We start from the raw sequence: 27,765 nt of genomic DNA on the forward strand, positions 1-27,765 counted from the left end.
GGCGCACGTTGTGAAAGATGCTGCTTAGTGGCAGCAGTGCAGTGTGATATATAACATATATCTACCACAAATTACAAGGAGAAATATATAAATAATTAATAATTAGTGCAAAGGAGGTTGTGTTTATGCACTCAATTCAATTCAAGTTTAATTGTCATTTAGCCATACATGGATACCCACGTATACAGCCAAATGGAACAGTGTTACTCCGGGGTCAAGCTGCAAAACGCAGTACCAACAGTCACACACAGCACAAAGCACACAAGATCATAATCACGGAATAAACCCCCCTCCCCCCACCCCGGGTACCGCGGCCTGATACCCAGTCATCGCACATACAGGACCACAAACCCATATAGGGTATCAGTAAAATATAACGACGCTGATTAAGCATGTATATAGTCCGGACCTCCTAGCCCCCGAGATCATCTCTCAACCAGTCCCGACGCCCATTAGGTGACACTGCGGCTCTGAGGCTCAGTCCACACATACACAAGCACAATGATGCACGGACCGTTCAGAAATCTGCTGGCAGAGGGGAAGGAGGAAGCTGTTCCTAAAACATTGCGTATGTGTCTTCAGGCTGCTGTACCACCTGCAGGGTCTCAGTCTCTGAAGCTGATGTGCAGGATGCCCTCAGGAGGGTGACTCCTCGGAAAGCATCTGGACGGAGTGGGGCACCTGGTCGCGTGCTACAGACGTGGCGCTGACCAGCCGACTGGTGTGTTCACAGGGATCTTTAACCTCTCGCTTTGGCAGTGTGTGGACCCACCTGCTTCAAGCAGAGCTCCAAAGCCACATTCAAGCTTGCTGGTGGCACCACTGTCCTGTCCTGGGCCAAATCAGAGGTGGAGATGGATCAGCATACAGGAGAGAGATTGAAAACCTGGCTGAGATGTGTCATAACAACCACCTCGCAGTCAACAATAGCAAGACAAGGAACTGATTATAGACTTCAGGGGAGGCAAACCAGAGGTCCATGACCCAGCCTGCATCAGAGGACCAGAGGTGGAGAAATTAGAAACTTTAAATTCCTGGGTGTTACTATTTCAGAGGGTCTATCCTAGACCCAGCATATACGAGCAATTCACAACACTGCTTCTACTTCCCGAGGAGTCTGTAGAGATTCGGCATGACATCTAAAACTCTGACAAATTCCTATAGGTGTGTGCTGAAGAGGGTATTGACTGGCTGCTTCACAGGCTGGTATGGAAACACCAATGCCTTTGAATGGATAATCCCACAAAAAGTAGTGGATTCAGCCCAGTATATTATGGAAAAAGCCCTCCCAATCACTGAGCACCTTACATGAAACCTTGTTGTAGGAAAGCAGCATCCATCATCAGAGATCCCCACCACCCAGGACACACTCTCTCCTCATTGCCGCCATCAGGTAGAAGGTACAAGAGCCTGAGGACTCGCACCACCAGGTTCAAGAACAGTTACCACCCCTCAACCATCAGGCTCCTGAACAAAAGGGGGTAATTATACTCAACTTCACTTTACCCCATCATTGAACCATTCCAACAATCAACGATCTCACCTTAAGGACTCTTTATCTCATGATCCAATGTTCTCATTATTTATTGCTATTTATTTATATTTGCATTTGCACAGTTTGTTGTCTTCTGCACTCTGGTTGATTTTTCATTGATCCTGTAATAGCTACTACTCTACAGATTTGCTGAATAAGCCCACAGGAAAATAAATCTCAGGGTTGTATGTGGTGACATATATGTACTTTGATAATAAATTTACTTTGACTTCTCCTTGATGGCAGTAATGAGAAGAGGTGGTGGGAGTCCTTAATGATGGATGCCCCCCTTTTGAGGTAGCGCCTTGTGAAGATGTCCCCAATGCTGGGGAGGCCAGTGCCCATGATGGAGCAGACTGAGTTTACAACTTTCTGCAGCTTTTTCTGACCCGGTGCAGTGCCCGTATGCCAGACGGTGACACAATCAGTCACAATGCTCTCCACCTAAACTGTTACTACTCCCGCAAGGTCAACGTCCCAATCCTAGTTATTGGAATTACTGGCCATTGCTGAAAGGATCTGTGGTTCACGGAAATACAAAATTCCCAATGTCCTTAACTTTTTTAATGGATAGGCGGGAAAGTGGGATTAAAGAATTAGGTGACAGTTTTGTGCTTCATTGTTGAATTTACAGGCTGAGGTAAGAGGTAATTCGTCTGGAGCCAGAGCCAAGTTTGCTGTCTCCTCCGCTATCTCTGCTTGTTTAATCCTATCTGCACTATCGGTGAATAACTTTAGGAGTCAAATTCCTCCTGGTCAGTCACAAAACGTTGAGAGGGAAGAGGTCACTTTCAGCATAGTGAAAGAGTGAACCAGACAGTGGAATGTTGTTCTTACTAACATAGAAACTAAAGGAAAATCTTTGCCTTCATATTTAATGTTTCCCTTCAGTTTTACCGACTCTTTAATGACTCAGACTTCCATTAGCTGTGAACCAGGAACAAAATAGACAGAAGCTCCAATCAATGGCTCTTCACATCTCTCCATCGACTCCTGATATTGTGGGAAACTCTCAAACTGCCAGATAGACCGTGCAGTAGGAAAGAGAAGCAGATTGCTTGTCTCAGCACTCTAACAGTTTATGCTAACCTCGATGTGACGACATTTCAAAACAGCTCAGTAATAGATGTGGCAGATCATAAATTTCCATTTTGAAACTGACAGATTTATTTGGTAAAAGTTACTGATTGTAAAAGCAACCCCTAGAGCAGTTGGTGCGGGTCCAGGGAGTGAAGCTTGGCGAGTTTTCAAGTCCCAGCAGAGTCATTTTGTACACCTACACACTTGTCTTCCAAACACAGCAGAAACTGTCTCCCATCCTTCCTCAGGGCTGTCCATCCCTTTCTCGATTGCAACCTCCTTCTTCCAGCGTCACTTCACTTGCCCGACGTCTCACGGAAGAGAGGTGGGGCAGCTGAACGGGCGGTGGACACAGGAGTGCCCGAGGAGGTGGATATTCCGACCTCCATTTCCAGGGAGAGCTGACTGGTGGTAACCAGGGGAAGGCAGGTCGTGCCACTTGAACACTTCACAGGAATTTGCCAATAGAACTTCCGTTAGGTGCATTCCCGCTGATTCTTAAGATCATAAGATATAGCAGTAGAGTTAGGCCATTTGTCCCATCGAGTCTGATCTGTCATTTCATCATGGCTGATCCAGTTCCCTCCCAGCCCCAATCTCCTGCTTTTTCCCCTATAATCAAGAACCTATGAACCTTTGTAATTTGTAGGCCACATCCTTACTTCTGTTTAGGGGTCTGTATATAACTCCCATCAGGGTCTTTTTACCCTTGCAGTTCCTTGGCTCTACCCACAACGATTCAACACCTTCTGATCCTACGTCACCTCTTCCTAATGATCTTATTTCATTTTTTACCAACAGAGCCACGCCACCCCCTCTGCCTACCTGCCTGTCCTTTCGATACAATGTGTATCCGTGGATGTTAAACTCCCAGCTATAATCTTCTTTCAGCCATGATTCAGTGATACCAACGACATTACATACGCCAATCTCTAACTATGCTACGAGATCATCTACTTCATTCCGTATACTGCGCTTTCAGACCTGTGTCCCCCCTTTTCGATTTTCTCCGCCTTTTCCATTGCAGCTCATCCTGCAGACTGCAATTTTACCCTTTCGTCAGCATCTCCTTGCCAGCAGTCTCACTAACAGAGCCTGGGTTTGTAAACCAGCTACCCCATCCTCAGCACAATCACTCCATTTCGTATCCCTTCCCTCCCCCACCAAATTAGTTTAAACCCTCCCAAACAGCACTAGCATCATCCCACTTCAGAAAGGTATGTAATTAAAGCCAAATCCTTCAATTACTTTCACTAGGAGCAAGTTCTAGATGTTTAGTGTATGCAAGACTCCCTTTCACTCACTACTAATTCTGAAAGCTGACTTCTGTCATCGTAACGCATTCTAAGATTTCTTCAAATTAGTTCCTATTCCACTCAAAGCGCTAAACTATAATTTCTACATTGACTCTATAGTTAAAACATCAACAGCACTACAAACTAAAATATCATCTCCCGGAATTCAAGGCATTTCACAAAACTGGGTCTGAGCTAGAGATTTCTTGCAGGTTCAATGTACCGCCGTTGCTAATCCTGAAAGTCTGACCTATTTTTATAACAAGCGGCGGCTGTCATTCCTGCTCAGCCTTGCCGCCACATTTGTACACTCCGACGGTGACGGTCGCTGTCTCCGAGCCATGTTTGTTCCTCACTAACAGGCTGTATCTCCCGGAGTCCTGAGAGGTGACCTGCTGGATACTGAAGTTGACGGTGGTCTTCTGGATGGAGATCTGACAGTGTTCGCCGGCCACCACCTCTTTGTCGTTTTTCAGCCAGACCACCTCGGGGAGAGGGTCTCCAGAGATGCTACAGGACAGGTACAGGGTCTGTAGAACACAACAAAATATTAATATTACTTTAGGGTAGTATCGAGCACAATGAGACTATAAACAATCCAAGTGGTTGCACTTTATTGTGTCAATGCAAAAGACTATTACTATTACCCAGTGGCCACTTCATTCTGCACTTCACTGCAGAAGGACCTCTTTGCTCCTATACTCAACTCCCCTTGTTATTAAGGCCAGCATGCCATTAGCTTTCTTCACTGCCTGCTGTATCTGCATGCTTACTTAGAGTGACTGATGAACAAGGACACCTACATCTCGTTGTACTTCCCCTTTTCCTAACTTGACACCATTCAGATAGTAACCTGCCTTCCTGTTCTTGCCACCAAAGTGGATAACCTCACATTTATCTACATTAAACTGCATCTGCCATGCATCTGCCCACTCACCCAACCTGTCCAATTCACCCTGCATTCTCATAACATCCTCCTCACATTTCACACTGCCACCCAGCTTTGTGTCACCTGCAAATTTGCTAATGTTACTTTTAATCCCTTCATCTAAATCATTAATATATATTGTAAACAGCTGCGGTCCCAGCACCGAGCCTTGCAGTACCCCACTGGTCACTAGTCTGCCAACCAATTTTCTATCCATGTCAGTACCCTACCCCCAATACCATTTGCTCTAATTTTGCACACTAACCTCCTATGTGGGACCTTATCAAAGGCTTTCTGAAAGTCCAGGTACACTTGTACCTGGTAAAGTGGCCACTGAGTGTATGTTCATGGGCTTCTGCTTCCCCAGCCTATCCACTTCAAGGTTCGCCATGATGTGCATTCGGAGAAGCCCTGCTGCACACCATTGTTGTAAGGTGGCGTTACTTGTATTACTGTCATCTTCTAGTCTGGCCATTCTCCTCTGAACTCTCTCATTAACAAGGTGTTTTCACCCACAGAACTGCCTCTCACTGGATGTTTTATTTTGTTTTTCACACCATTCTCTGTAAACTCTAGAGATGGTTGTGCATGAAAATCCCAGAAGATGAACACTTTCTGAAATACTCAAACCACCCCATCTGGCACCAACAAACATTTCACAGTGAAAGTCACTTAGGTCACATTTCTTCCCCATTCTGATGTTTGGTCTGAACAACAGCTGAACCCCTTGACCATGTCTGCATGCTTTTATGCATTGAGTTGCTGCCACATGATTGGCTGATGAGATATTTGCATTAACTAGTCGGTGTACTGGTGTACCTAATAAAGTGGCCACTGAGCCTAAGGGGCGCTGCCATTAATAACTGTGCTATTGTATTGCAGGGTGACAGTGTGGAGCTATGTCTCTACCGAGGGAGGTGTAAGGTGCTCCTTCCCTCCACTAGCCTGCAGGTCATCCTTGGACAAGGTGTAGCACAAGTTTAGCCACCCAATCAGGTCATGTGAAGCCATGGGAGCAGGTGGTGGATGGTCGTACGAGCAGCCGGTGCACACCACAAGTCCTGGTTATGAGACCACTGACACCAGGCAGACAGTCTTTGAAGAGTATTGATAATGACTGTGGTCACCCGTCTTGTAAAGACACTGCCCAGAAGAAGGCAACGGCAAACCACTTCTGTGGGAAAATTTGCCAAGAACAGCCATGATCACCCACACCATGCAACATGGGACATAATGATGATGTCATATGACATGGCACATAATGATGATGATGTCTGAGTATAAGTCTCTTTACCTTTGGTAGGATCCCCGCTATTGTAAAATTTTTATTATTTTAGTCAGGTTATTTCAGCTAACAGACTTGAGAAGGATTCAGCTGCCAAATGCTAAAAATATGATTAAAATTGAACAAACACAAAATCAAACACTAAAAGAATGCTCTTCAGTTTCCCTTGTAATTTGGATCGATTCAGATCTCTGAGAGTTCCTACACTACAGCCAATCAAGCTGGGGGTAGGACGGGGTGGGGGGGGGGAACAAATAAATTAGAACAAGAATTAAATTGATTTGCAATTTAATTTGTATTCAAGCGATTCCTTTTCAAGGTGGCCGGGGTCCTGTCAGGGTCTCTGATCTAATAGCCAGGAGGGCCATTTTGTTGAAGTGGAAGGATACAACGGCTCCCACTTTGTCACAATGGTTCTCTCAAGTGATGCTATATCTTAGTTCGGGGAAAATTAGAAGTTGAACCTTTGAACCTATGTTTGATTTTGGGAAAAGGTGGGGTTCATTTGCTTGTTATTATCATTTGAGCTAATTGATCTAATTGTAAATTTTTGGTACTTCTTTTTGCTGGCAGTTTGATGTTTATCTTGAGAAGCTTTATGTATGACTCATGGCTCTGCGTTTGAACACTTAATGGGGTTTTCTCTTTTTTCCCCACTTTTCTTGCTTAGTAGGGGTTTTTTCATCACAAAATTTTTTCAATCCTTATATAATGTTTTTTTTTCTTGAGACATTGTAAGTGTTGTTTACTTCGATGTACTCGTGTTTATTTTGGATAAAAATAATAAAAAGATTTGAAAAGAGTCTCTGATCTACAGCTCTACTCAGACTGTGGTTCTTCATGGCAGTGAGTTCCTATTCTTGGAGCTTGCCGATCGGCTGCATTTTTGATATCTCCAGTAGCGGCCCCGATTTCTCGCCAGTGTTGTGAATCGAAGTGTTGCGGGGAGCTGGAACGTTGAGACAGCAAGAGAAGCTGTCAGAGGCCTCTGCACTTGAGTGATCATTCTCTCAATGGCGAGTGAGAGTTTGCTGCTGATTCTCGAGTCAGGGAACTTGAAATAAACACGGCACTACAGACTGTAACATTGAAACGGTGATTGTTTGTCTCCCGTCTCACTGTGGAAGGAGTGATATCTCTCTCTCCCTTGTTAACGAGAGAGCTCCTGAGGGATGTCGAACTGTTGGGATGAACAGTAGTTTCTGTTGGATTGTAGGCCACGGTCTCTCTTTGGGGCGTTGCTGTTGCTGGCATGGTGGGTGGTGAAAGTGCTAGAACGTCGGGGGAGGGGGATGGTTGACGATGCTTGTGCGTGGGAGGCGGGGAGCTCTGGGGTTCTTCAGTCATTTTTCCTGTCATTCTTTCTTTGGGGGTTTTCTTCTGTTTCGTGGATGTCTCTGAAGAGTAAGAATTTCATAGAAACATAGAAACATAGAAAATAGGTGCAGGAGTAGGCCATTCGGCCCTTCGAGCCTGCACCGCCATTTATTATGATCATGGCTGATCATCCAACTCAGAACCCCGCCCCAGCCTTCCCTCCATACCCCCTGATCCCCGTAGCCACAAGGGCCATATCTAACTCCCTCTTAAATATAGCCAATGAACTGGCCTCAACTGTTTCCTGTGGCAGAGAATTCCACAGATTCACCACTCTCTGTGTGAAGAAGTTTTTCCTAATCTCGGTCCTAAAAGGCTTCCCCTCTATCCTCAAACTGTGACCCCTCGTTCTGGACTTCCCCAACATCGGGAACAATCTTCCTGCATCTAGCCTGTCCAATCCCTTTAGGATCTTATACGTTTCAATCAGATCCCCCCTCAATCTTCTAAATTCCAACGAGTACAAGACCAGTTCATCCAGTCTTTCTTCATATGAAAGTCCTGCCAACCCAGGAATCAATCTGGTGAACCTTCTTTGTACTCCCTCTATGGCAAGGATGTCTTTCCTCAGATTAGGGGACCAAAACTGCACACAATACTCCAGGTGTGGTCTCACCAAGGCCTTGTACAACTGCAGTAGTACCTCCCTGCTCCTGTACTCGAATCCTCTCGCTATAAATGCCAGCATACCATTCGCCTTTTTCATCGCCTGCTGTACCTGCATGCCCACTTTCAATGACTGGTGTATAATGATACCCAGGTCTCGTTGCACCTCTCCTTTTCCTAATCGGCCACCATTCAGATAATAATCTGTTTTCCTATTTTTGCCACCAAAGTGGATAACTTCACATTTATCCACATTAAATTGCATCTGCCATGAGTTTGCCCACTCACCCAACCTATCCAAGTCACCCTGCATCCTCTTAACATCCTCCTCACTGCTAACACTGCCGCCCAGCTTCGTGTCATCCGCAACCTTGGAGATGCTGCATTTAATTCCCTCATCCAAGTCATTAATATATATTGTAAACAACTGGGGTCCCAGCACTGAGCCTTGCGGTACCCCACTAGTCACCGCCTGCCATTCTGAAAAGGTCCCGTTTATTCCCACTCTTTGCTTCCTGTCTGCTAACCAATTCTCCACCCACACCAGTACCTTACCCCCAATACCGTGTGCTTTAAGTTTGCACACTAATCTCCTGTGTGGGACCTTGTCAAAAGCCTTTTGAAAATCCAAATATACCACATCCACTGGTTCTCCCCTATCCACTCTACTAGTTACATCCTCAAAAAATTCTATGAGATTCGTCAGACATGATTTTCCTTTCACAAATCCATGCTGACTTTGTCCGATCATTTCACCGCTTTCCAAATGTGCTGTTATCACATCCTTGATAACTGACTCCAGCAGTTTCCTCATCACCGACGTTAGGCTAACCGGTCTATAATTCCCCGGTTTCTCTCTCCCTCCTTTTTTAAAAATTGGGGTTACATTAGCCACCCTCCAATCCTCAGGAACTAGTCCAGAATCTAACGAGTTTTGAAAAATTATCACTAATGCATCCACTATTTCTTGGGCTACTTCCTTAAGCACTCTAGGATGCAGACCATCTGGCCCTGGGGATTTATCTGCCTTCAATCCCTTCAATTTACCTAACACCACTTCCCTACTAACATGTATTTCACTCAGTTCCTCCATCTCACTGGACCCTCTGTCCCTTACTATTTCTGGAAGATTATTTATGTCCTCCTTAGTGAAGACAGAACCAAAGTAATTATTCAATTGGTCTGCCATGTCCTTGCTCCCCATAATCAATTCACCTGTTTCTGTCTGCAGGGGACCTACATTTGTCTTTACCAGTCTTTTCCTTTTTACATATCTATAAAAGCTTTTACAGTCCGTTTTTATGTTCTCTGCCAGTTTTCTCTCATAATCTTTTTTCCCCTTCCTAATTAAGCCCTTTGTCCTCCTCTGCTGAACTCTGAATTTCTCCCAGTCCTCAGGTGAGCCACTTTTTCTGGCTAATTTGTATGCTACTTCTTTGGAATTGATACTATCCCTAATTTCTCTTGTCAGCCACGGGTGCACTACCTTCCTTGATTTATTCTTTTGCCAAACTGGGATGAACAATTGTTGTAGTTCATCCATGCAACCTTTAAATGCTTGCCATTTCGGGTTGTATACTGTATACATTCTCTGACATTCAATGGACCCGCTGAACCATTATTACGGAATAATGAAGCATCAAAGTTATATTTTAGTTTATAATTGACAGATTAGTATTCACAGTCACAAAACAGGTTTCTTACAGAAAATTAAATCAGTAATGTAACAGGCAGTGGAAAGATAAAGAACAAGAGTGCAATGTATTTCATGTGAGATTAGCTTTAGCTGTGATAATGTTGATGTTGTCATGCTGATATTTTTTTCATTTTTTACCTTGCTCTCCATGACGTTAACAACATCAGGAAGACCGTGTGACACTTTCGCTCTGTCTGAAGGAAGAAGAATGACACTGTATTTGGGAAGTCCAACAGAGTTGCTGAAACAACAAGTTCCAACCTACTCAAAGCCAGAATGATATACTAGGCAGATTGAGAACTTGCAACGCACACAAAATGCGGGAGGAACTCAGAAGGTCAGGCAGTGACTATGCAAATGTGTAGATAGTTGACCCTTTGGGGTGAGGCCCTTTTTCAGGAAAGGGAGGGGAAGAGACTGGAATAAAAAGGTGCGGGGAGGGGAAGGAGAATAGGTGAAGCCAGGTGGGTGGGAAAAGGAAAGGGAAGATTTATGTGCTGTACTGTATGTATTTGTTAACGTGGAGTGGACAACGAGTTAGTAAATCTGGTGGGAGCAAAGAATGTTGTGAATGGCGAGGGTGGAGTGCCATGGCAGAGGTGTGAGAGAGGTGGCAGAGAGAGTGCCAGGGGCATGGGGTGGCATGGGTACAGACACACCCAGCCCTGAGACACCAGGCAAGGTCATTTGATTCCAAACAATCGGGTTATTGATCATTACAGAATGTCTGTGTGCTGCTTCCCACTCCCTCGCCTCTCCCTTCCCCTTTTCCCAACCATGATTCCCCTCTCCGTTTTATATATATATGTATGCCTCAGACATTTGCACAGAACTGTGTGCTCCTCCCTCCACCGTCCAGACCTAGAGTATGTGTGTCTGGTCAAGGTGATTTATTACTATTGAGGCACAGCATGGAACAGGCCCTTCTGTCCCTTCGAGCCATGCTACCCAGCAACCCACCAACTTAACTCCAGCCTAATCACGGGGCAATTTACAAAGACCAATTAACCTACCTGCCTGAGTCAGTGGTGGAGGCAGATACACTCGTGAAGTTTAAGAGACTGCTAGACAGGTATATGGAGGAATTTAAGGTGGGGGGGGTGGTATATGGGAGGTAGGCTTTAAGGGTCAGTACAACATTGTGGGCCAAAGGGCCTGTACTGTGCTGTACTATTCTATGTTCTATGTTCTACCAACTAGTAAGTCTTTGGACTGTGGGGGGAAACCAGAGCACCTGGAGGAAACCCACACGCCCACGGGAAAGACTGTACAAACCTGCTTACAGAGGACACCAAACTCTAATGTCCCGAGCTGTAATCGTGTCGTGTGAACAGCTTTGCTACTGTGGCACCCTATTGTGCTGATGTTTTCTCAGCATCTTAACCCAAAAGTCCCAAAAGCAGCAAATTCATAGACCAGTACAGCACAGGAACCGGCCATTCGGCCCACAGTGTTGTACTGACCCAACTAAGAAGGAAATCAAAGACACCCAAGCACTAATCCCTCCAGCCTAAACCGTGTCCATATCCCTCCATCTTCCACACATCCATGTGTCTATTGTCTCTTAAAAGCCTCTAATGTATTTGCCTCTACCACCACACCAGGCAGCCACCACTCTCTGAGTAGAAAAATTACCCCCTCACATCCCTCTTGAACCTACCCCCTCTCACCTTCAATGCATGCCCTCTGGTATTAGACTTTGCAATCCTGGGAAAAAGATACTCCCTGCCCACTCTATCTGTGCCTCTCATAACCTTATAAACCTCTATCAGATCTCCCCTCAGCCTCCAGCACGCCAGAGAAAACAACCCAAGTTGAACTCAAAGCCTTGACTAATAAAATTAAGCATTCCACAAGCCTTCTTAACCACCTTAATCGACCTGTGTAGCCACTTTCAAAGAGCTAAGAACTTGGATCCCAAGATCTCTCTGCTCAGCAACACTGTTAAGGACCTCGCCCTGTACCGTCTCCCTGCATTTGCCCCACCAAGATGCAACACCTCACATTTATCTCGGTTAAACTGCATCTGCCATTTCTCTGCCCATATCAGCAACTGATCTATATCGCGCAGTATTCTTTGCCTGTCTTTGACACTACCTGCATGGAAGAATGGTCACCTCACTACAGGAAGGATGTGGAAACCATAGAAAGGTTGCAGAGGAGATTTACAAGGACATTGCCTGGATTAGCGAGCGTGCCTTATGAGAATAGATCGAGCGAACTAGGCCTTTTCTCCTTGGAGCGACAGAGGATGAGAGGTGACCTAGTAGAGGTGTATAAGATGATGACAGGCATTGATCATGTGGATAGCCAGAGGCTTTTTCCCAGGACTGATATGGCTAGTACGAGAGGGCACAGTTTTAAGGTGCTTGGAAGTAGGTACAGAGGAGATACCAGAGGTAAGTTTTTTACTCAGAGAATGGTGAAGTGCGTGGAATGGGCTGCCGGCGACGGTGGTGGAGGCGGATACAATAGGGTCTTTTAAGAGACTCCAGGATAGGTACATGGAGCTTAGAAAAATAGAGGGCTATGGGTAACCCGAGGTAATTTCTAAAGTGTTCATGTTCGGCACAGCATTGTGGGCTGAAGGGCCTGTATTGTGCTGTAGGTTTTCTGTGTTTCTGAGAACAAGTTGTGAATGCAGAGGAAAAGATTACAAACTAACACACCCAGCCCTTTACAATTTACAATTGATTAACTTACTTTTCTCTGCAAATGCTGCTTGTCTGAAAGGCAAATAGAACAACATGAGGACATTCACAGTCACTCTACATTTTAAACCTTCATGTGATTAGCTTTTTTCGGAAGAATGTATCAGTAACATGAGACCACACACATGTTACATTAACCATGGTTCAGTATCTGATATTCCTTCCTTTGGACAACACACAAACAGCTCTGGAGGAACGCAGCAGGTCAGGCAGCTTCTGTGGAGGAGACGTTCTGGGCTGAGACCTTTCTGATGTGAACTCAGGTCCTACTCCTGATACTCTTAGAGTTATAGCAGCAAGAAAGGCCATATGGCCCACCTAATCCACGTTGAACTATTATTCTGCATAGAGCCATCGACCTGCACCTGAGCTATAGCTCTTCACACTATTTTCTAAATGGAGAGAAAATTCAAAAATTCAAGGTGCGAAGTGACTTGGAAGTCCTCGTGCAGGATTCCCCATGGTTAATTTGCAGGTTGAGTCAGTGGTGAGGAAGGGAAATCCCATGTTCGGATTCATTGCCAGAGAACTAGATTATAAAAGCAAGGATGTAATGTGGAGGCTTTATAAAGCATTAGTAAGGCTTTACTTGGAGTATCGTGAGCCCCTTATGCAGACGAAGCTCACGAGAATGATTCTGGGAATGAAAGGGTTACTATATGAGGACCGATGGATGGCTCTGGGCCTGTACTCGGTAGGATTCAGAAGAATGAGGGGAGATCTCACTGAAACCCGTCGAACGTTGAAAGGGTTTGATAGAGTGGATGCAGGTCAGTTGTCTTCCATAGTGGGAGAGTCTAGGACCAGAGGGCACAGACTCAGAATAGAGGGACAGGCATTTAGAATAGAGATCAGGAGGAATTTCTTTAGCCAGGGGATGGTGAATCTATGGAATTCATTGGCTATGTTACAGGCAGAGGTTAATAGGTTCTTGGTTAGTCAGGGCACGAAGGCATTCAGGAAGAAGGCAGGAGATTGGGGCTGAGAGGGAAATGGATCAGACATGATGAAATGGTGGAGCAGACTCGATGGGCCAAATGGCCCAATTCTGCTCCTATATTTTATCGTCTTATAGTCCTCCCATCAGTTAGACATCACAGCCGGCATGGGCAAAGTTGGCTGATAAAACAGGTTTCTTTCCATTTACTGATTGAGTTACAGTGTGGAATAGACCTTCTGTCCTTTCAAGCCACACCACCCCGCAACCCCTGACTTCATCCTAACGTAACCACAGGACAATTTACAATGACCAATTAACCCAGCGACTGATACATGATAACCGATGACGCATTGATCGTGTGGATAGTCAGAGGCTTTTTCCCGGGGCTGAAATGGCTAACACGAGAGGGCACAGTTTTAAGGTGCTTGGAAGTAGGTACAGAGGAGATGTCAGGGGTAAGTTTTTTTTACAGAGAGAGTGGCGAGTGTGTGGAATGGGATGCCGGCGATGGTGGTGGAGGAGGAAACGATAGGATCTTTTAAGAGACTCCTGGATAGGTACATGGAGCTTGGAAATATAGAGGGCTATGGGTAACCTTAAGGTAATTTCTAAAGTAAGTACATGTTCAGCACAGCATTGTGGGCTGAAGGGCCTGTATTTTGCTGTAGGTTTTCTATGTTTCTACATCTTTGGACTGTGGAAGAAACTGGAGCACCTGCAGGAAACCTGTGTAGTTACAGGGAGAACGTACAAACCCTTTACAGACTGTGGTGGGAATTGAACCCTTGTCGCTGGTACTGTAAAGCATCGTGCTAACTGTACTGCCCTGACTTTGAAGTATGAGTCCATGATTCTAGGACTTTTCCAACAAGCTATATTCTATCAAATCTCCTTTGTACTTTTATTGCCAAATGGAACACATTAGCAGTGCACTAGGTCTATATTGGCTGAGATCTAATTTCCCTCGGGTTGGAAGCCTCTGCACTGTTAAGGGGTGTTGGAGACAGTCAACTTGGTTACTCTCAGGTCAATAACCTTGTAGTTCAAATGCATCACGTAAACTAGTGAACAGAAACTTACTTCAGTGTTTGGTATTCTGAGATAGCTTCATTTAAAACTGAAAAGAGAAAGAACAAAGGGAATGAGAAGACTTGTATTGAACAATAATGGGGCATCAGAACAGGAAGATGACATTCGGCTCCTAAAAGTAGTTCTGGCATTGATCACATCAGATTGAGATTCTTTTATTTATCACTTGTACATCGAAACATTCAGTGAAATGTATCGTTAGTGTTAAGAACCAACACAACCAAAGGGTGCGCTGGGGGCAGCCTGCAAGAGTCAGCACACATCCCAGAATCAGTTTAATATCACCAGCATATGTCATGAAATTTGTTGCCTTTGTGGCAGCAGTACATTGCAATACATAATAATAGGAACAAAAACAAGAATTACAGGAAGAATATATATATAAAATGGTGAAATTAAATAAGTAGTGCAAAAACAGAAATAAACAAATAGTGAGGTAGTATTCATGGGTTCAGTGTCCATTCGGAAATCGGATGGCAGAGGGGAAGAAGCTGTTCCTGAATTACTGAGTGTGTGCCTTCAGGCTCCTGTCCCTCCTTCCTGATGGTAGCAATGAGAAGAGGGCTTTCCTGGCTGATGGAGTCCTTAATGATGACGCCACCTTTTTGAGGCATCGCTCCTTGCAGGTGCCCATGATGGACCTGACTGAGGTCACAATGTTCTGCAGCTTCTTTTGATCCTGTGCAGTGCCCCCCGCCCCCCATACCAGACAGGTCGAATGCTCTCCATGGTACATCTGTAGAAATTCATGAGTGTTTTAGGTCACATACCAAATCTTCTCAAACCCCGAATGAAATACAGCCACTGTTGTGCCTTCTTTGTAGCTGCATTGATATCTTGGGCCCAGGATAAATCCTCAAAGATATTGTCACCCAGGAAGTTGAAATTGCTCACTCTCTCCACTTCCGATCTCTCTATGAGGACTGGTGTGTGTTCTCTCATCTTACCCTTTCTGAAGTCCACAGTCAGCTCTTTGGTCTTACTTTCTGGTGCCAACATAGCGTACCCACAATGCTCGGCAGACAACACAGAAGATAATGGACCCATTCAAATCGGGCGCTTTTGTACGCCACTGAGAGGAATCCCCACCCCCCACCACTTTTTACTTTTTCATTGTTGGGTTGATTTATCACACTGAGGAGTTTCGTCTTTCATCCTGGGGTGCAACCCTGACGGAATATAGGGTGTTGCTCCATCACCCTGAGGGTGGCCTGATCGTGGCACAAGAGGAGGCCTTGGACCGACATATTGGAATGGGAATGGGATTCGGAATTTAAATACTTGGCCACCTGGGAACCAGATTCAGATTAATTTATTTATCAGATGTACATCGAAACACACAGTGTAATGCATCATCAGTGCCAACAACCAACACAACCTAGAGATGTGCTGGGCACAGCCCACAAGAGCCGTCATACTTTTGGATCTGTCATCTGGCACCATCAGCTGCTTCCTGCTCATGTCCCTCAACATGTCCAATAAGTCAGTCCTCACCGAAGGATCAGAGGTGGAGCGGGTCAGAAACTTTAAATTCCCTGGTGTTATTTCGGAGGACCTGGCCTTGGCCTAGCACAAGTGCAATTACGAAGAAAGCATAGCAGTGTCTCTACTTCGCTGGGAGTTTGGCAGAGATTTGGCATTACATCTGAAACCTTAACAAACTTCTATAAATGTGTAGTGGAGAGTATATTGACTGGCTGCATCACAGCCTGGTATGGAAACACCAATGCCCTTGAACGGGCAATCCTATGGTCCAGTCCATCACTGGTAGGGCCCTCCCCCCTCCCCACCACTGAGCACATCAACATGAAACATTGTCATAGGAAAGCAGTATTATTCATCAGGGACCCCACCACCCAGGACATGCTCTCTTCTCACTGCTGCAATCAAGAAGGTGGTAAGGAACCTTCAGGACTCACACCATCAGGTTCAGGAAAAGTTATTACCCCTCAACCAGCAGGTTCTTGAGCCAAAGGGGATAACTTCACCCAACTTCACTTGCCGCATCATTGAACTGTTCCCACAACCTATGGACTCACTTTCAAGGACTCTTCATCTCATGTTCTCAATATTTATTGCTTATCTATTTATTTCTTTCTTTCTGTTTTGAACATTTGTAGAATGTCCGTATATTGGAGGTGTGACAAGAATACACATAGATTAAGATGTAGCTGGCCTGGGCTGGCACCAGTGGAATCAGCAGTTGGTCTGCCACCTGTCTTCAGGAGAAAGAGAGATAAGGAAAACAATGGAGCAGCATTTGGAGATGTTAATGAAGGAAGGAGAGTTGTCAGGATCGGCTCCCCCTTTGAACCCTGAACTGTTTGAAGTGATGGACAGGCGATACCCCAGCAGGGGGATAAAAAGGGACAGGTTCGCTAAGGCAGGACACACACACGGCACCCGAGGTAACAAGACCCTGGAAGCGGTGCGTCTCTCACAAGTCGGTGGGAAGTATCGGGCCATAAACGCACAGGGTGGAAAGGCACGATCGGCGGGAACCTGGTGTGTGTCCACCCTTGCCTGGGTGCCAGGTTCACCGCAGGGAAACGATCGTATCTGGAAACAGAGGGGTCATAGTCGGTGACCTCAGATGACATCAAAAAGGACTCGCCTGAAAGCTGACTGCGAAGGTCTGTGTGTAAGCCGTTTTGAATATTCATTCGTTTTTGCTCTCTCTCTCCTCCCCCCCACTGTCCATCGCCACGGCAGCGATTACTGCGAACTGAACTGAACTAAATTGAACTGAACTTTGCGTCACTTTGAAACTGGTCATTTACCCCTTGACAACGATAGAGTTTGATTAATCCTGTTATCTTAATTCTGTGTGCATGTGTGTTTATCATTGCTGAACTGTTGCATTTATTATCCTTTTGATTAGAGTACAGTGTTGCTTGTTTCTTTAATAAAACTTTCTTAGTTCTAGTAATCCAGACTCCAACTGAGTGATCCATTTCTGCTGGTTTGGCAACCCAGTTACGGGGTACGTAACAGAGGATACTTGGAAGCACATTTACCTTTCTGTGATAAATTCAGTTCTCGGACGTGTTTCTGTTTTCCGTCAAATAACTCCAGGGTGTATTGACCCTTATCTGCCTCAGTTGGATTGTAGATCTGTAACCAGACCTGGTGATTATCAGATCCAATCCTCCTCCGGTCTTGAGACTCCAGGCTTTTGTTGCTAAAGAAATGACAACACTTGAGTCATTTCAGCAGAATATTACTATCATTGAAATGAAATGTTATGGGAAATGGACAGAGCGGTCAGCCAGCACCTTTCCCCGGAGTGGGTGGGTGGGGGAGTGGGACATGATGTGAGGGGGTGGGAGGGGATAGGTGGAAGTGTTAAAGGGTCAGAGAAGAGATCTGAGAGGAGAGGACAGTGGACCATGGAAGAGTGGGAAGGAGAGGGAGATGATGGGAAGGTCATGAGGGCAGTAGAGGAGACAAGTCATGAGAGGGCCAAAAAGATTTATGGGGGGCGGGTGGTGAAAGCTGAGGGGAGAGGTTACCAGAAGTTAGAGAAATTGATGCTCACACCATGGGGTTTGAGACTACCCAAACAGAGGTGTTGCTCCTCCAACCGTAGTTTGGCCTCATCGTGATGTGAGAGGAAGCTATTGACCAACATGTTGGAATGAGAATGGGAAGTCAAATTGAAATGGATGGCCATCAGAAGATTTGGCCTTTTGCAGCAGATGGACTGAAGGTGCTTGATGAAGTGGTTCTCCCAAACTATGCTGGGTCTCACCAATGTAGGGGAGACTGCACTGGAAACACCATATGTAATAGACGACCCCAACAGACCCGCAGGTGAAAAGTCACCTCACCTGGAAGGACTGTTGAGGGCCCCGGATGGTGGTGAGGGAAGAGGCGTAGGGCCAGGTGTAGTTCATGTGCTGATGGCTGGGATAAGTGACAGGAGGGATATCTGTGGGGAGGGACTAGTGGACAAGGGAGACATGGGGAGTGCTGGGAGGGAAAACGTGCCTGGTGGTGGGATCCCACTGGAGATGGTGGAGGCTGGAGGGAATGATGTGCTGGACGGGAGGCCCATGCAGTGGTAGGTCAGGACAAGGGAACCCTATCCCTGTCACAATGTGGGAGAATGGTGTGAGGGCAGATGTGCAAGAAATGGAGTGGTGTGGGTGAGGGCAGCACCGATGGTGGTGGAAGAGATTAAACTGTTTTCTGAAAAAATATATGGCACCTCTGATGTCCTGGAATGGGAAGCCTCATCCTGAGAACCGGTGGGGTGGAGGCAAAGGAAATGAGAGAAGGGAATGGCAGTTTTCCGAGTGATAGGTCAGGAAGAGGTATGGTTAGGACAACTGTGGAAGTGAGTGGGTTTGCAAAAGTTATCAGTAGACAGACTGCCTCTGGAGATGGAGACAGAAGGATCAAGAATGGGGAGAGAGGTGTCAGAAATGGACCAAGTAAAGTTGGGGATCTGCAGAATCGTTTGTGTATCTGTGGAGGGACATGGACAGTGGAATTGGATGAAGTTCACAGAATGTTTTTACTTACTTTAAGTACCAGCTTTTCTTCAGGCAGTCCACATTCCACTTCAGTAAGGAATAAATCTTTATTCCCTCAGCTGTTGGTTGTATTTTCAATTCTGAAGCTGAATTACCTGTGGGAGAGAGCAGTGATGATAGAAAGTGCTTCTGTCTAAAATCATTCACACTCCTTCTCAAAGTGATGCATTGTGAGGGAATGCCAGCCGCCCAACTGCATTAAAGTCCTAACAGGGACCTCGCCGGCAATTATCTAAAAGTGCACCTTGTCCAGCTGGTGGAGGTGCTGCCTCACAACTCCAGCGACCCTGGTTCAATTCCGACCTCCAGCACTCTCGGTGTGGAGTTTGCACGTTCCCTGTTCTCCCCGTCACTGCACGGGAATTCCACCTGGATGCGCCGGATCTCCTCCTCATGCCAAAGCCATGAGGGTTGGTAGGTTAATCAACCGCTGTAGATTACCTCTCGTATAGGTGGGTGGTGCAATCTGGGAGGCAGGGGGAGAACAGATGAAATCTGATCAAGTCTAATATCGCCGGCGTATGTCGTCAAATTTGTTGTCTTTGCCGAGCAGTACATTGCATTACATAAACATTGTGAGAAAAAACTGTGAATTACTTGGGTGATGGGGGTCCTTAACGATGGACACTACTGTTTTGAGGCAGCCCTCCTGGATGCTGGGGAGGCTGGTGCCCGTGAAGGAACTGACTACGTTTACAGTGTTCAACCCGGTTCCCCTCCCCCCACCGCCGTACCAGACGTTGATGCAGCCACATAATGTGAATGGGTGCTTGATGGTTAGCATGGAATGAATGGGCCGATGGGCCTCTTTTTGTGCCATATGACTCTCTCTATAAAGAAAACCAAACCCATTCTCTATGGTCTGGGGTAATAATTGAGCAGAGGTACCAAGCAGCACTAAGCTGATGGCTCTCCAACGTCCCTGAAACATATTTGCATTTAATTGTGGGATCTATTGCATATTGATCTATTGGATATCGATCTATTGCATTTCGATCTATTGGATATTGATCTACTGGCATGTCACCAAAGACTTACAGGTTTCTGCAAATGTATCATAGAGAGAGTTCTGACTGGTTGCATCACTACCTGGTACGGTGACTCCAGTGTATACGATCTGAAAAAGTTGCAGAGCATTGTAAACTCAGCCAGCTGTACCATGGGCACTCGTCTCCTCACCACTGAGGACATTTCAAAAGGCAATGCCTCAAAAAGGTGGCATCCATCATGCAAAACGTTCATCATCCAGGACATGCCCTCTTCTCCTTACTACTGTTGGGGAGGAGGTACCCGAGCCCGAAGACAGGCAGTCAACCGTCTAGGAACCATTTCTTCCCCTCCACCACCAGATCTCTGAACAGTCCAGGAACTGGATCCTGAATAATCGTCACTTGCAGACCCCAGTCAGTTCGGACTGGCAACAACATCTCCTCGCAGTCTCCACCAGCACAGGGGCACCGCACGGCAGCATGAACATCTAGTCGAGAGGCGCCACAACAACCACCTCTCACTCAATGTCAGCAAGACCAAGGAGCTTCGGAACTCCACCGTCTGCTTTCAGTAATCCAAAGGGAGGTCCAGGGGAGACCTCCAGGCCCCGAACCCGCTGGGAGATGTCAATCACTGCCACCGGGAGTGGTTAAGGCGAACATTGCAAAACATGAAGACGAAGACGATCTTCTTCATTAATTGTAAACGTCACGATATGATAAAAGGCGGTACTAAAATGCAAGTTTATTTTTTGTTTTGAATTACTCACCGCCGATTCTGCAGACTTCCCGGAGAACGTTGTCAAACACTGAAATAAATCATTGGCAGAGTTAAAGCAATGATGTTGTCAGCGCACCACATTAGAAATCAGAAAACTAATCTTATTTGTTTGTTTATTTAGAGATATAGTACAGTAACAGGCCATTCTGGCCCAACAAGTCTGTGTTGTTTAATGACACCCATGTGACCTATTAGCCTACTAACCCGAATGTCTTTGGAATGTGGGAGGAAACTGGAGCTCCTGGAGAAATCCCACTCTGTCACACGGAGAACGTACACATTTAGTTTACTACACACAGTGGCCACTTTATTAAGAACCTCCTGTAGCTAATAAAGTGACGACTGAGTGTATGCTTGTGGTCTTCTGCTGTTCTTGCCCATCCACATAAAGGTTTGCCATGTTGTGTATTCAGAGATGTTCTTCTGCACACCACTGTTGTAATGGTTATTCGAGTTACTGTTGCCTTCCTGTCAGCTTGAACCAGTCTGGCCATTCTCCACTGACCTCTCTCATTAACAAGGCATTTACGTCCACAGAACTGGATGTTTTTTGTCTTTCGCACCGATCTCCATAAACACCAGTTAGTCTGACCTCAGTGGTTGGGAAGATGTTGGATATTGATTGCTAAGTACAAGCTCTCAGGGTACTTGAAGCCACATAATAAAATAAGCCGTAATCAGCATGTTTTCCTCTAGGGAAAATTTTCCCTGACAAATCTGGTGGAATTCTTCGAAGTAACAAGCAGGAAAGACAAAGACGAATCGCTTGATATTGTGCACTTGAATTTTCAGAAGGCCTTTGACAGGGAACCTCACATGAGGCAGCTTAACAAGCTACGAGCCCATGGTATTACGGGAGATTCTAGCATGGATAAAGCAGTGGCTGATTGACAGCAGGCAAAGAGTGAGAATAAAGGGAGCCTTTTCTAGTTGACTGCCAGTGACTAGTGCTGTTCCACAGGGGTCTGTATTGGGACTGATTCTTTTTATGTTATATGTCTGTAACTGGGTCTGAGGTGTCTAAAATGGCTTCTTTGTATGTTATATAAAATGGCTTTTCTGTAATAATAACTGCGATGTAAGGAGTTCTCTCTCTCCCCTGCTTGTTTGGGTTATATTATTGACAAGGTGGCGAACAAACCAATGAGTGTCCATGTTATTCTTTTTGTGGGTGATATTCTGTCTCATATGGCTGGGAACGTGTGGTTTGGGGGGCTTTATCGGGAGGAGAACCGAAGAGGAAGGACGTGCTGGATGCACTCTGTTCGACCACTGTGGTTGGTCCCAGACGGCGGGTCGAGGGGGTCGGAGGAGATCGCATGGCGGAAGGAAGACCCCGTTCATTGAGCTCCAACGGTTGTGCACGAAGTGTTTGAACTCTGATAAGTTTGGCGCCTTTTACTTTCATTTTATATCGTATCTCTATTATTAATATTATTACATAGAAATGAATTGGATGATGGAATTAATGACTTGGTTGCAAAATTTGCAGACAATATGAACATAGATTGCGGGGCAGGTAGTTTTGAGGAAGCAGAGAGGCTACAGAAAGAGTTAGATGGATTAGGAGAACGGGCAAAGAAATGGCAGGTGGAATACAGTGAAGGGAAGTGTCTGGTCATGCACTTTGGTAGAATAAATGAAAGTGTTGTCTATTTTCTAAATGGAGAAAAAATACAAAAAACTGAGGTGCAAAGGGACCTGGCAGTCCTTGTGCAGGATTCCCTAAATATTAATTTGCAGGTTGAGTCTATGGTGAGGAAGGCAAATGCAATGCGAGCATTCATTTCAGGAGGACTAGAATATAAAAGCAAGGATGTAATTTTGGGACTTTATAAGCACCGGTGAAGTTTCACTTGAAGTATTGTGAGCAGCTTTGCGCTGCTTTATCATAGAATGGATGTGCTGAAATTGGAGAGGATTCAAAGGAGGTTCATGAAAATGATTTCAGGATTGAATGGCTTGTCATATGAAGAGAGTTTGATGGCTCTAGACCTGTATTCACTAGAATTCAGAGGAATGAGAGGTGACCTAATTGAAACCTATTGAATGGTGAAAGGTCTTGACAGACTGGATGCGGAGAGGATGTTCCCTGTGGTGGGAGAATCTAAGCCCCAGAATAGAGGAGTGTCCTCTTAGTACAGAGATGAGGAGGAATTTCTTTAGCCAGAGAGAGGTGAATCTGTGGAATTCATTGCCACAGGCAGCTGTGGAGACCAAATCTTCATATACATTTAAAGGTAGAGGTTGATGGACTCTTGATTAGTCAGGGCATGAAGGGATATATGGAGAAGGCAGGAGATTGGGGCTGAGAGGAAAATTGGATCAACCATGATAAAATGGCGGAGCAGACTCCATGAGCCAAATGGCCGAATTCTGCTCCTGTATCTTATAGTCTTAACAGTCCCAATTAAGTGACATAGTGACTCAAACAGACAAAGGGAATCCTAACAATTTCCTCAGTTAGTTTTTGTTCCTGAAGAGATGCCCCAAATAAAAGTGCCTGGCCTGATTAACCATTGGCCCAATTAACTGGAATCCACTGTACATAAAAGCTGCACCTCCTCAGCTTTAAAAGAATCACAACCTCGGTCTTTACTACCCTCCCTGCAATGAGATATACGTCTCCAAACACATCAGGGCTTTAATTAGAAACATACCTTGATTGCGCATCTCCAAAACACTTGAATCCTCTCCCCTGTCGTCGGCTACGGTCACTTTGTAAACTCCTTGGGTATTTTGCGTGATCTAGAAAAGAGAGAGCTTTGTAAACTGAAAAGGGAAATACAATGTGGACATGGAGGGGATTTTCCTCCTCGTGCTCTCTTCATCTGAGGGAGGCTGTACCTCTAATCGGGGGTGTCCGGCCGTGGCGTGGGTGGCACTTTAGTGTAATGGTTGCTGCGTGGGCTTACAGCACCAACAATCACGGTTCAATTCTTGCCACTGTCTTTATATCGTTTGTACGTCCTCCCCGCGAGTCCGCCTGTTTCCTCCAGCTTTCAGTGGCTGGTAATGGATTGTATAGCATCCCACCTTCTAGCTACATTGGACCCTTTCCAGGTCACACACTGCTCAAACTGATCCACTGATGATGCCATAGATTCGGTCCTCTGCTCAGTCCTGTCCCACCTGGAAAATGATGCGTCATATGCCAGGATGGTCTTCATCGATTTCAGCTGGGTGTTAAACATGATTAGTCCTCAGAGGCTGGCTGGTGAACTGTCCTCGCTGGGACTCAACACCCCTCTCTATACCTGGATCTTGGACTTCCTGATGGAACGACACTGGTCAGTCTGAGTTGAGCAACATCTCAAGCTCCATCATGCTGAGCACTGGTGCCCCCCAGGGATGTGTGCTCAGCCCACTGCTGTTCACGCTGCTGACCCACGACTGCACTGGTAGATCCAGCTGAAACCACATCATCAAGCTCACTGATGATACAACAGTGGTTGGCCTCATCGGCAACCTGGAGAGGAGGTGAAGAGGCTTGTCAAATGGTGTAAGAACAATGGGTGGACAAGACTAAAGGGATGATTGTGGACTTCAGGAAGGCACAGACTGGCCACTCTCCATTGCACATCAATTGCTCTGCTGTGGAGAGAGTGAAGAGTAAAAGTTCTTTGGTGTGGACATAATGGATGATCTAACCTGGACCCATAACCCTTGACTCTTCTTGACCCTGGTCCAGGAGGTACAGCAGCATCTACATGTCCTGAGGAGACTGCATCATGCAAGGCTCCCCACCTCCATTTTAACAACCTTCTGCTGGAGCACCGTCCAGAATGTCCTTTCTGGCTGCCTCATTGTGTGGAACAGAAGCTGCAAGGTATTGGACCACAAGACCCTATAGAGGGCAGTAAACTCATTGAGAAGGTCCTCGGGGTCTCCCTCCCCACTTTTTCTGACATTTACTGGAAATGTTGCAGAAAAAAGGCCCCAAAGCTTTGCTGAGGTTCCCTGCCACCCATCCCGCAATCTCGTTGACCCACTGCCGTCAGGAAGGGAGTACAGCAGCGTCAGGACTTGGACTGTCAGTCTGGGTACAGTTTCTTCCCTCAGGCCCTGTCACCTCTGAGATCTTGTCACTAGGACAGCAAGCTGTTTACAGTTGACCCCTGCTGCACCCTACGTACATTTTGAATTATATTTTATTAACTTCTTCTTTGATTTATGTGCAGTGTGTGATATATGTTTTGTGGGTGTATCGTGGTCCTGAGGCACATTGTTTCATTTGTTTCTATTCAGTACTGTGCAAAAGTCTTTTGCACATAAATATAGCTAGGCTGTCTAAGACTTTTGCTCAGTACTGTAGTAATTTTATGTATTGTACTGTTCTGCTGCCACAAAAAAAACAAATTTCATGACATATGTGAGTGATGATAAACCTGATTCTGATCTGGGTCTCTATTGTGGACTGAGAGTGGGAAGGGGGCAGGGAGAGGGGAATCATGATTGGGAAAATGGGAAGGGAGAGGGAAGCACCAGAGATACATTCTGTAATGATTAATTAAACCAATTGTTTGGAATCAAATGACCTTGCCTCGTGTCTGAGGGCTGGGTGTGTCTGCACCTGCATCATCCACCCTCCCCTGGCACCCCCTCTCTGCCACCCGTCCCACACCCCTCCCGTGGCACTCCACCCTCGCCATTCCCAACATCTTTTGCTCCCGCCAGATTTACAAACTCTCTTTCTGCTCCACGTTGACAAGTACCGTACCGCGCAAAAGTCTTTGGCTATAAAAATGTCTCGAAAGTTTTTGCACAGTTCTGTGTATGTACAGTCAGATGGCGATAAACTTGAACTTGAAGTTAGAGAAATCGATGTTCCTGCTGTCATTATGTATACTGTAAACTGAGTAAATTGAACCAAGTCTAGACGCTTCAGGGCAGCAGGTACGGTATAAATTGTTGTAGTGTGTAGACCAAAGCAGAACCAAGGACTAGAACGCAAGGTTATCTTTCCATTACCTGTGAAATCGAGAGGGAGCTGATGCCTGTCTTGGGATCGTAAGTGGAACCCGTGAGTGGCTTCCCGTCTTTACTCCATTGAATGCTGGTCTGGGTCTTTGTGTTCATCACCTGTTTAATGTCCAAATCAAACAGAAATTTTGTCTGAACATCACACCACTGTTTGATTGTGGTATTTAACCTTCAAGCAATTATCTTTTGGAAAACTGGTTAATACCTTGCAGGTGAAGAGGATGTTGCAGTCTTCTGTCACCTTCCATTCCAAGAATTTTTCAAAGTAAGGCCCTGGAATTTTGGACGAATACTTTTTAAAATTTAAAAGCAATGAAAACAGAACGATGAGACAATTGAAATATTGCCGATTTTCTGCAGCTGGAGAAAGGGGTAATGGCAAGAGGCAGGGGAATGGGAGTGGTGTTGAGAGGCAGGGATTCGGCAAGGGGTGGGAGCTGGGGTGGTGTGAGAGGTGGGGATATGGTCGATGGGACTAAGCTGATCATGGAAGACTACATCACAGAAGCAGACCTTTCTGCCCATCTAGTCTATGCTGAATTGTTATTCTGCCTGGTCTCATCAGCCCACACCTGGACCATAGCCCGCCGTAACCCTCCCATCCACCTACTTAATCAAACTTGCGTTACATGTTGAAATGGAACCCACGTCCACCATCTGTGCTGGCAGCTGGTCCCACACTCTCACCTCCCTCTGAGAGAAGTTCCCCCTCAGGCACCAGCAAGTACAGTTCAATAGCCCTACCTCACTGGCGGAAGCACGCTTTGGGATATTTCAGAATATGTTTGTGTAGATATCAGGGACAAAGTGCTTGCACACCCATTTACAGTATGTTCTGTTTGGACAAGCATCTCTGAAGGTCAGGATTGAAGTCCTGAGTTCTAGGGGAAGGTTGAATAGTTTATGACTCTATTCCCTGCAGTGTAGGAGAATGAGAGATTTGATAGAGATATACAAAATTATGAGGGGTATAGATAGGGTAAATGCAAGCAGGCCTTTTTTTCACTGAGGTTGGAAGCTACCATAACTATAGAGGTCATAGGTTAAGGGTGAAAGGTGAAACATGTACGGGAATCCTGACGAGGGACTTCTTCACTCAGAGGGTGATGAGTGTGTGGAATGAGCTGCCAGTGTAAGTGGAGGGAAAGAGGGTTTGATTTCAACATTTAAGAGAAGTTTGGACAAGTACATGGATGGGAGGGGTACAGAGGGCGATGGTCCCGATGTGGGTTGATGGGAGTAGGTAGAGTAATAGTTTAGCACAGACTAGATGGGCTGAAGGGACTGTTTCTGTGCTGTACTGTTCCATGACTCTATAAAGGTCTGTCAAACTCTACCATTGACCACAAGGGAAAGTAAAACTTCACCAATTAAACTAATCCAGGATTTTAAAACTATTGGTAATGAAGGCCATGAAGCTGTCAAATGATCATCAATCAAACTGCAAGCGCAAGACAACTAAACATACTCTCCCCCCACTCTCTGCAGGGTGGGGATAGGCTTGTCTCGGACAGTTTTCCTAACGCTCTCCACTCTCTGCAGGATGGGGATAGGTTTGTCTCGGACAGTTTTCCTGATTCTCTCTCCACTCTCTGCAGGAAGGGCAATACGCTTGTCTCTGACGGTTTTCCTGACTCCCTCCCCACTCTCTGCGGGGTGGGGATAGGCTTGTCTCTGACAGTTTTCCTCACTCCCTCCCCACTCTCTGCAGGATGGGGATAGGCTTGTCTTGGACAGTTTTCCTAACGCTCTCCACTCTCTGCAGGATGGGGATAGGTTTGTCTCGGACAGTTCTAAATCTCTCTCCACTCTCTGCAGGGTGGGGATAGGCTTGTCTCGGACAGTTTTCCTAAATCTCTCTCCACTCTGCAGATTTTTGAGCTTCTTTCCGAGCTCTGACCTGAAACATTACCCGTGTTCCTCTTCCCACAGA

The 27,765-nt window shown here is 45.8% G+C and overlaps 1 protein-coding gene across 1 annotated transcript in view; it reads right to left on the reverse strand.

The window, feature by feature from the left end:
* Positions 1-295: 295 nt before the first annotated feature.
* The window catches only part of myom3 (myomesin 3), a 122,870-nt gene continuing 95,400 nt past the window's right edge, over positions 296-27,765 (reverse strand). The window contains exons 27-36 of the mRNA XM_063035354.1: positions 26,038-26,105; positions 25,821-25,931; positions 23,510-23,597; positions 20,839-20,877; positions 19,069-19,174; positions 17,559-17,722; positions 14,533-14,569; positions 12,505-12,527; positions 9,940-9,995; positions 296-4,439 (exon numbers count right to left, since the gene is read on the reverse strand). Of these exons, the coding sequence (XP_062891424.1) occupies positions 4,185-4,439; positions 9,940-9,995; positions 12,505-12,527; positions 14,533-14,569; positions 17,559-17,722; positions 19,069-19,174; positions 20,839-20,877; positions 23,510-23,597; positions 25,821-25,931; positions 26,038-26,105 (947 nt within the window). The 3' untranslated portion in view covers positions 296-4,184. The remainder of the gene's footprint in view (positions 4,440-9,939; positions 9,996-12,504; positions 12,528-14,532; positions 14,570-17,558; positions 17,723-19,068; positions 19,175-20,838; positions 20,878-23,509; positions 23,598-25,820; positions 25,932-26,037; positions 26,106-27,765) is intronic.

Source organism: Mobula hypostoma, chromosome 28 (genome assembly GCF_963921235.1).
Source record: "Mobula hypostoma chromosome 28, sMobHyp1.1, whole genome shotgun sequence".
In the NCBI taxonomy this organism is placed as follows: domain Eukaryota; kingdom Metazoa; phylum Chordata; class Chondrichthyes; order Myliobatiformes; family Myliobatidae; genus Mobula; species Mobula hypostoma.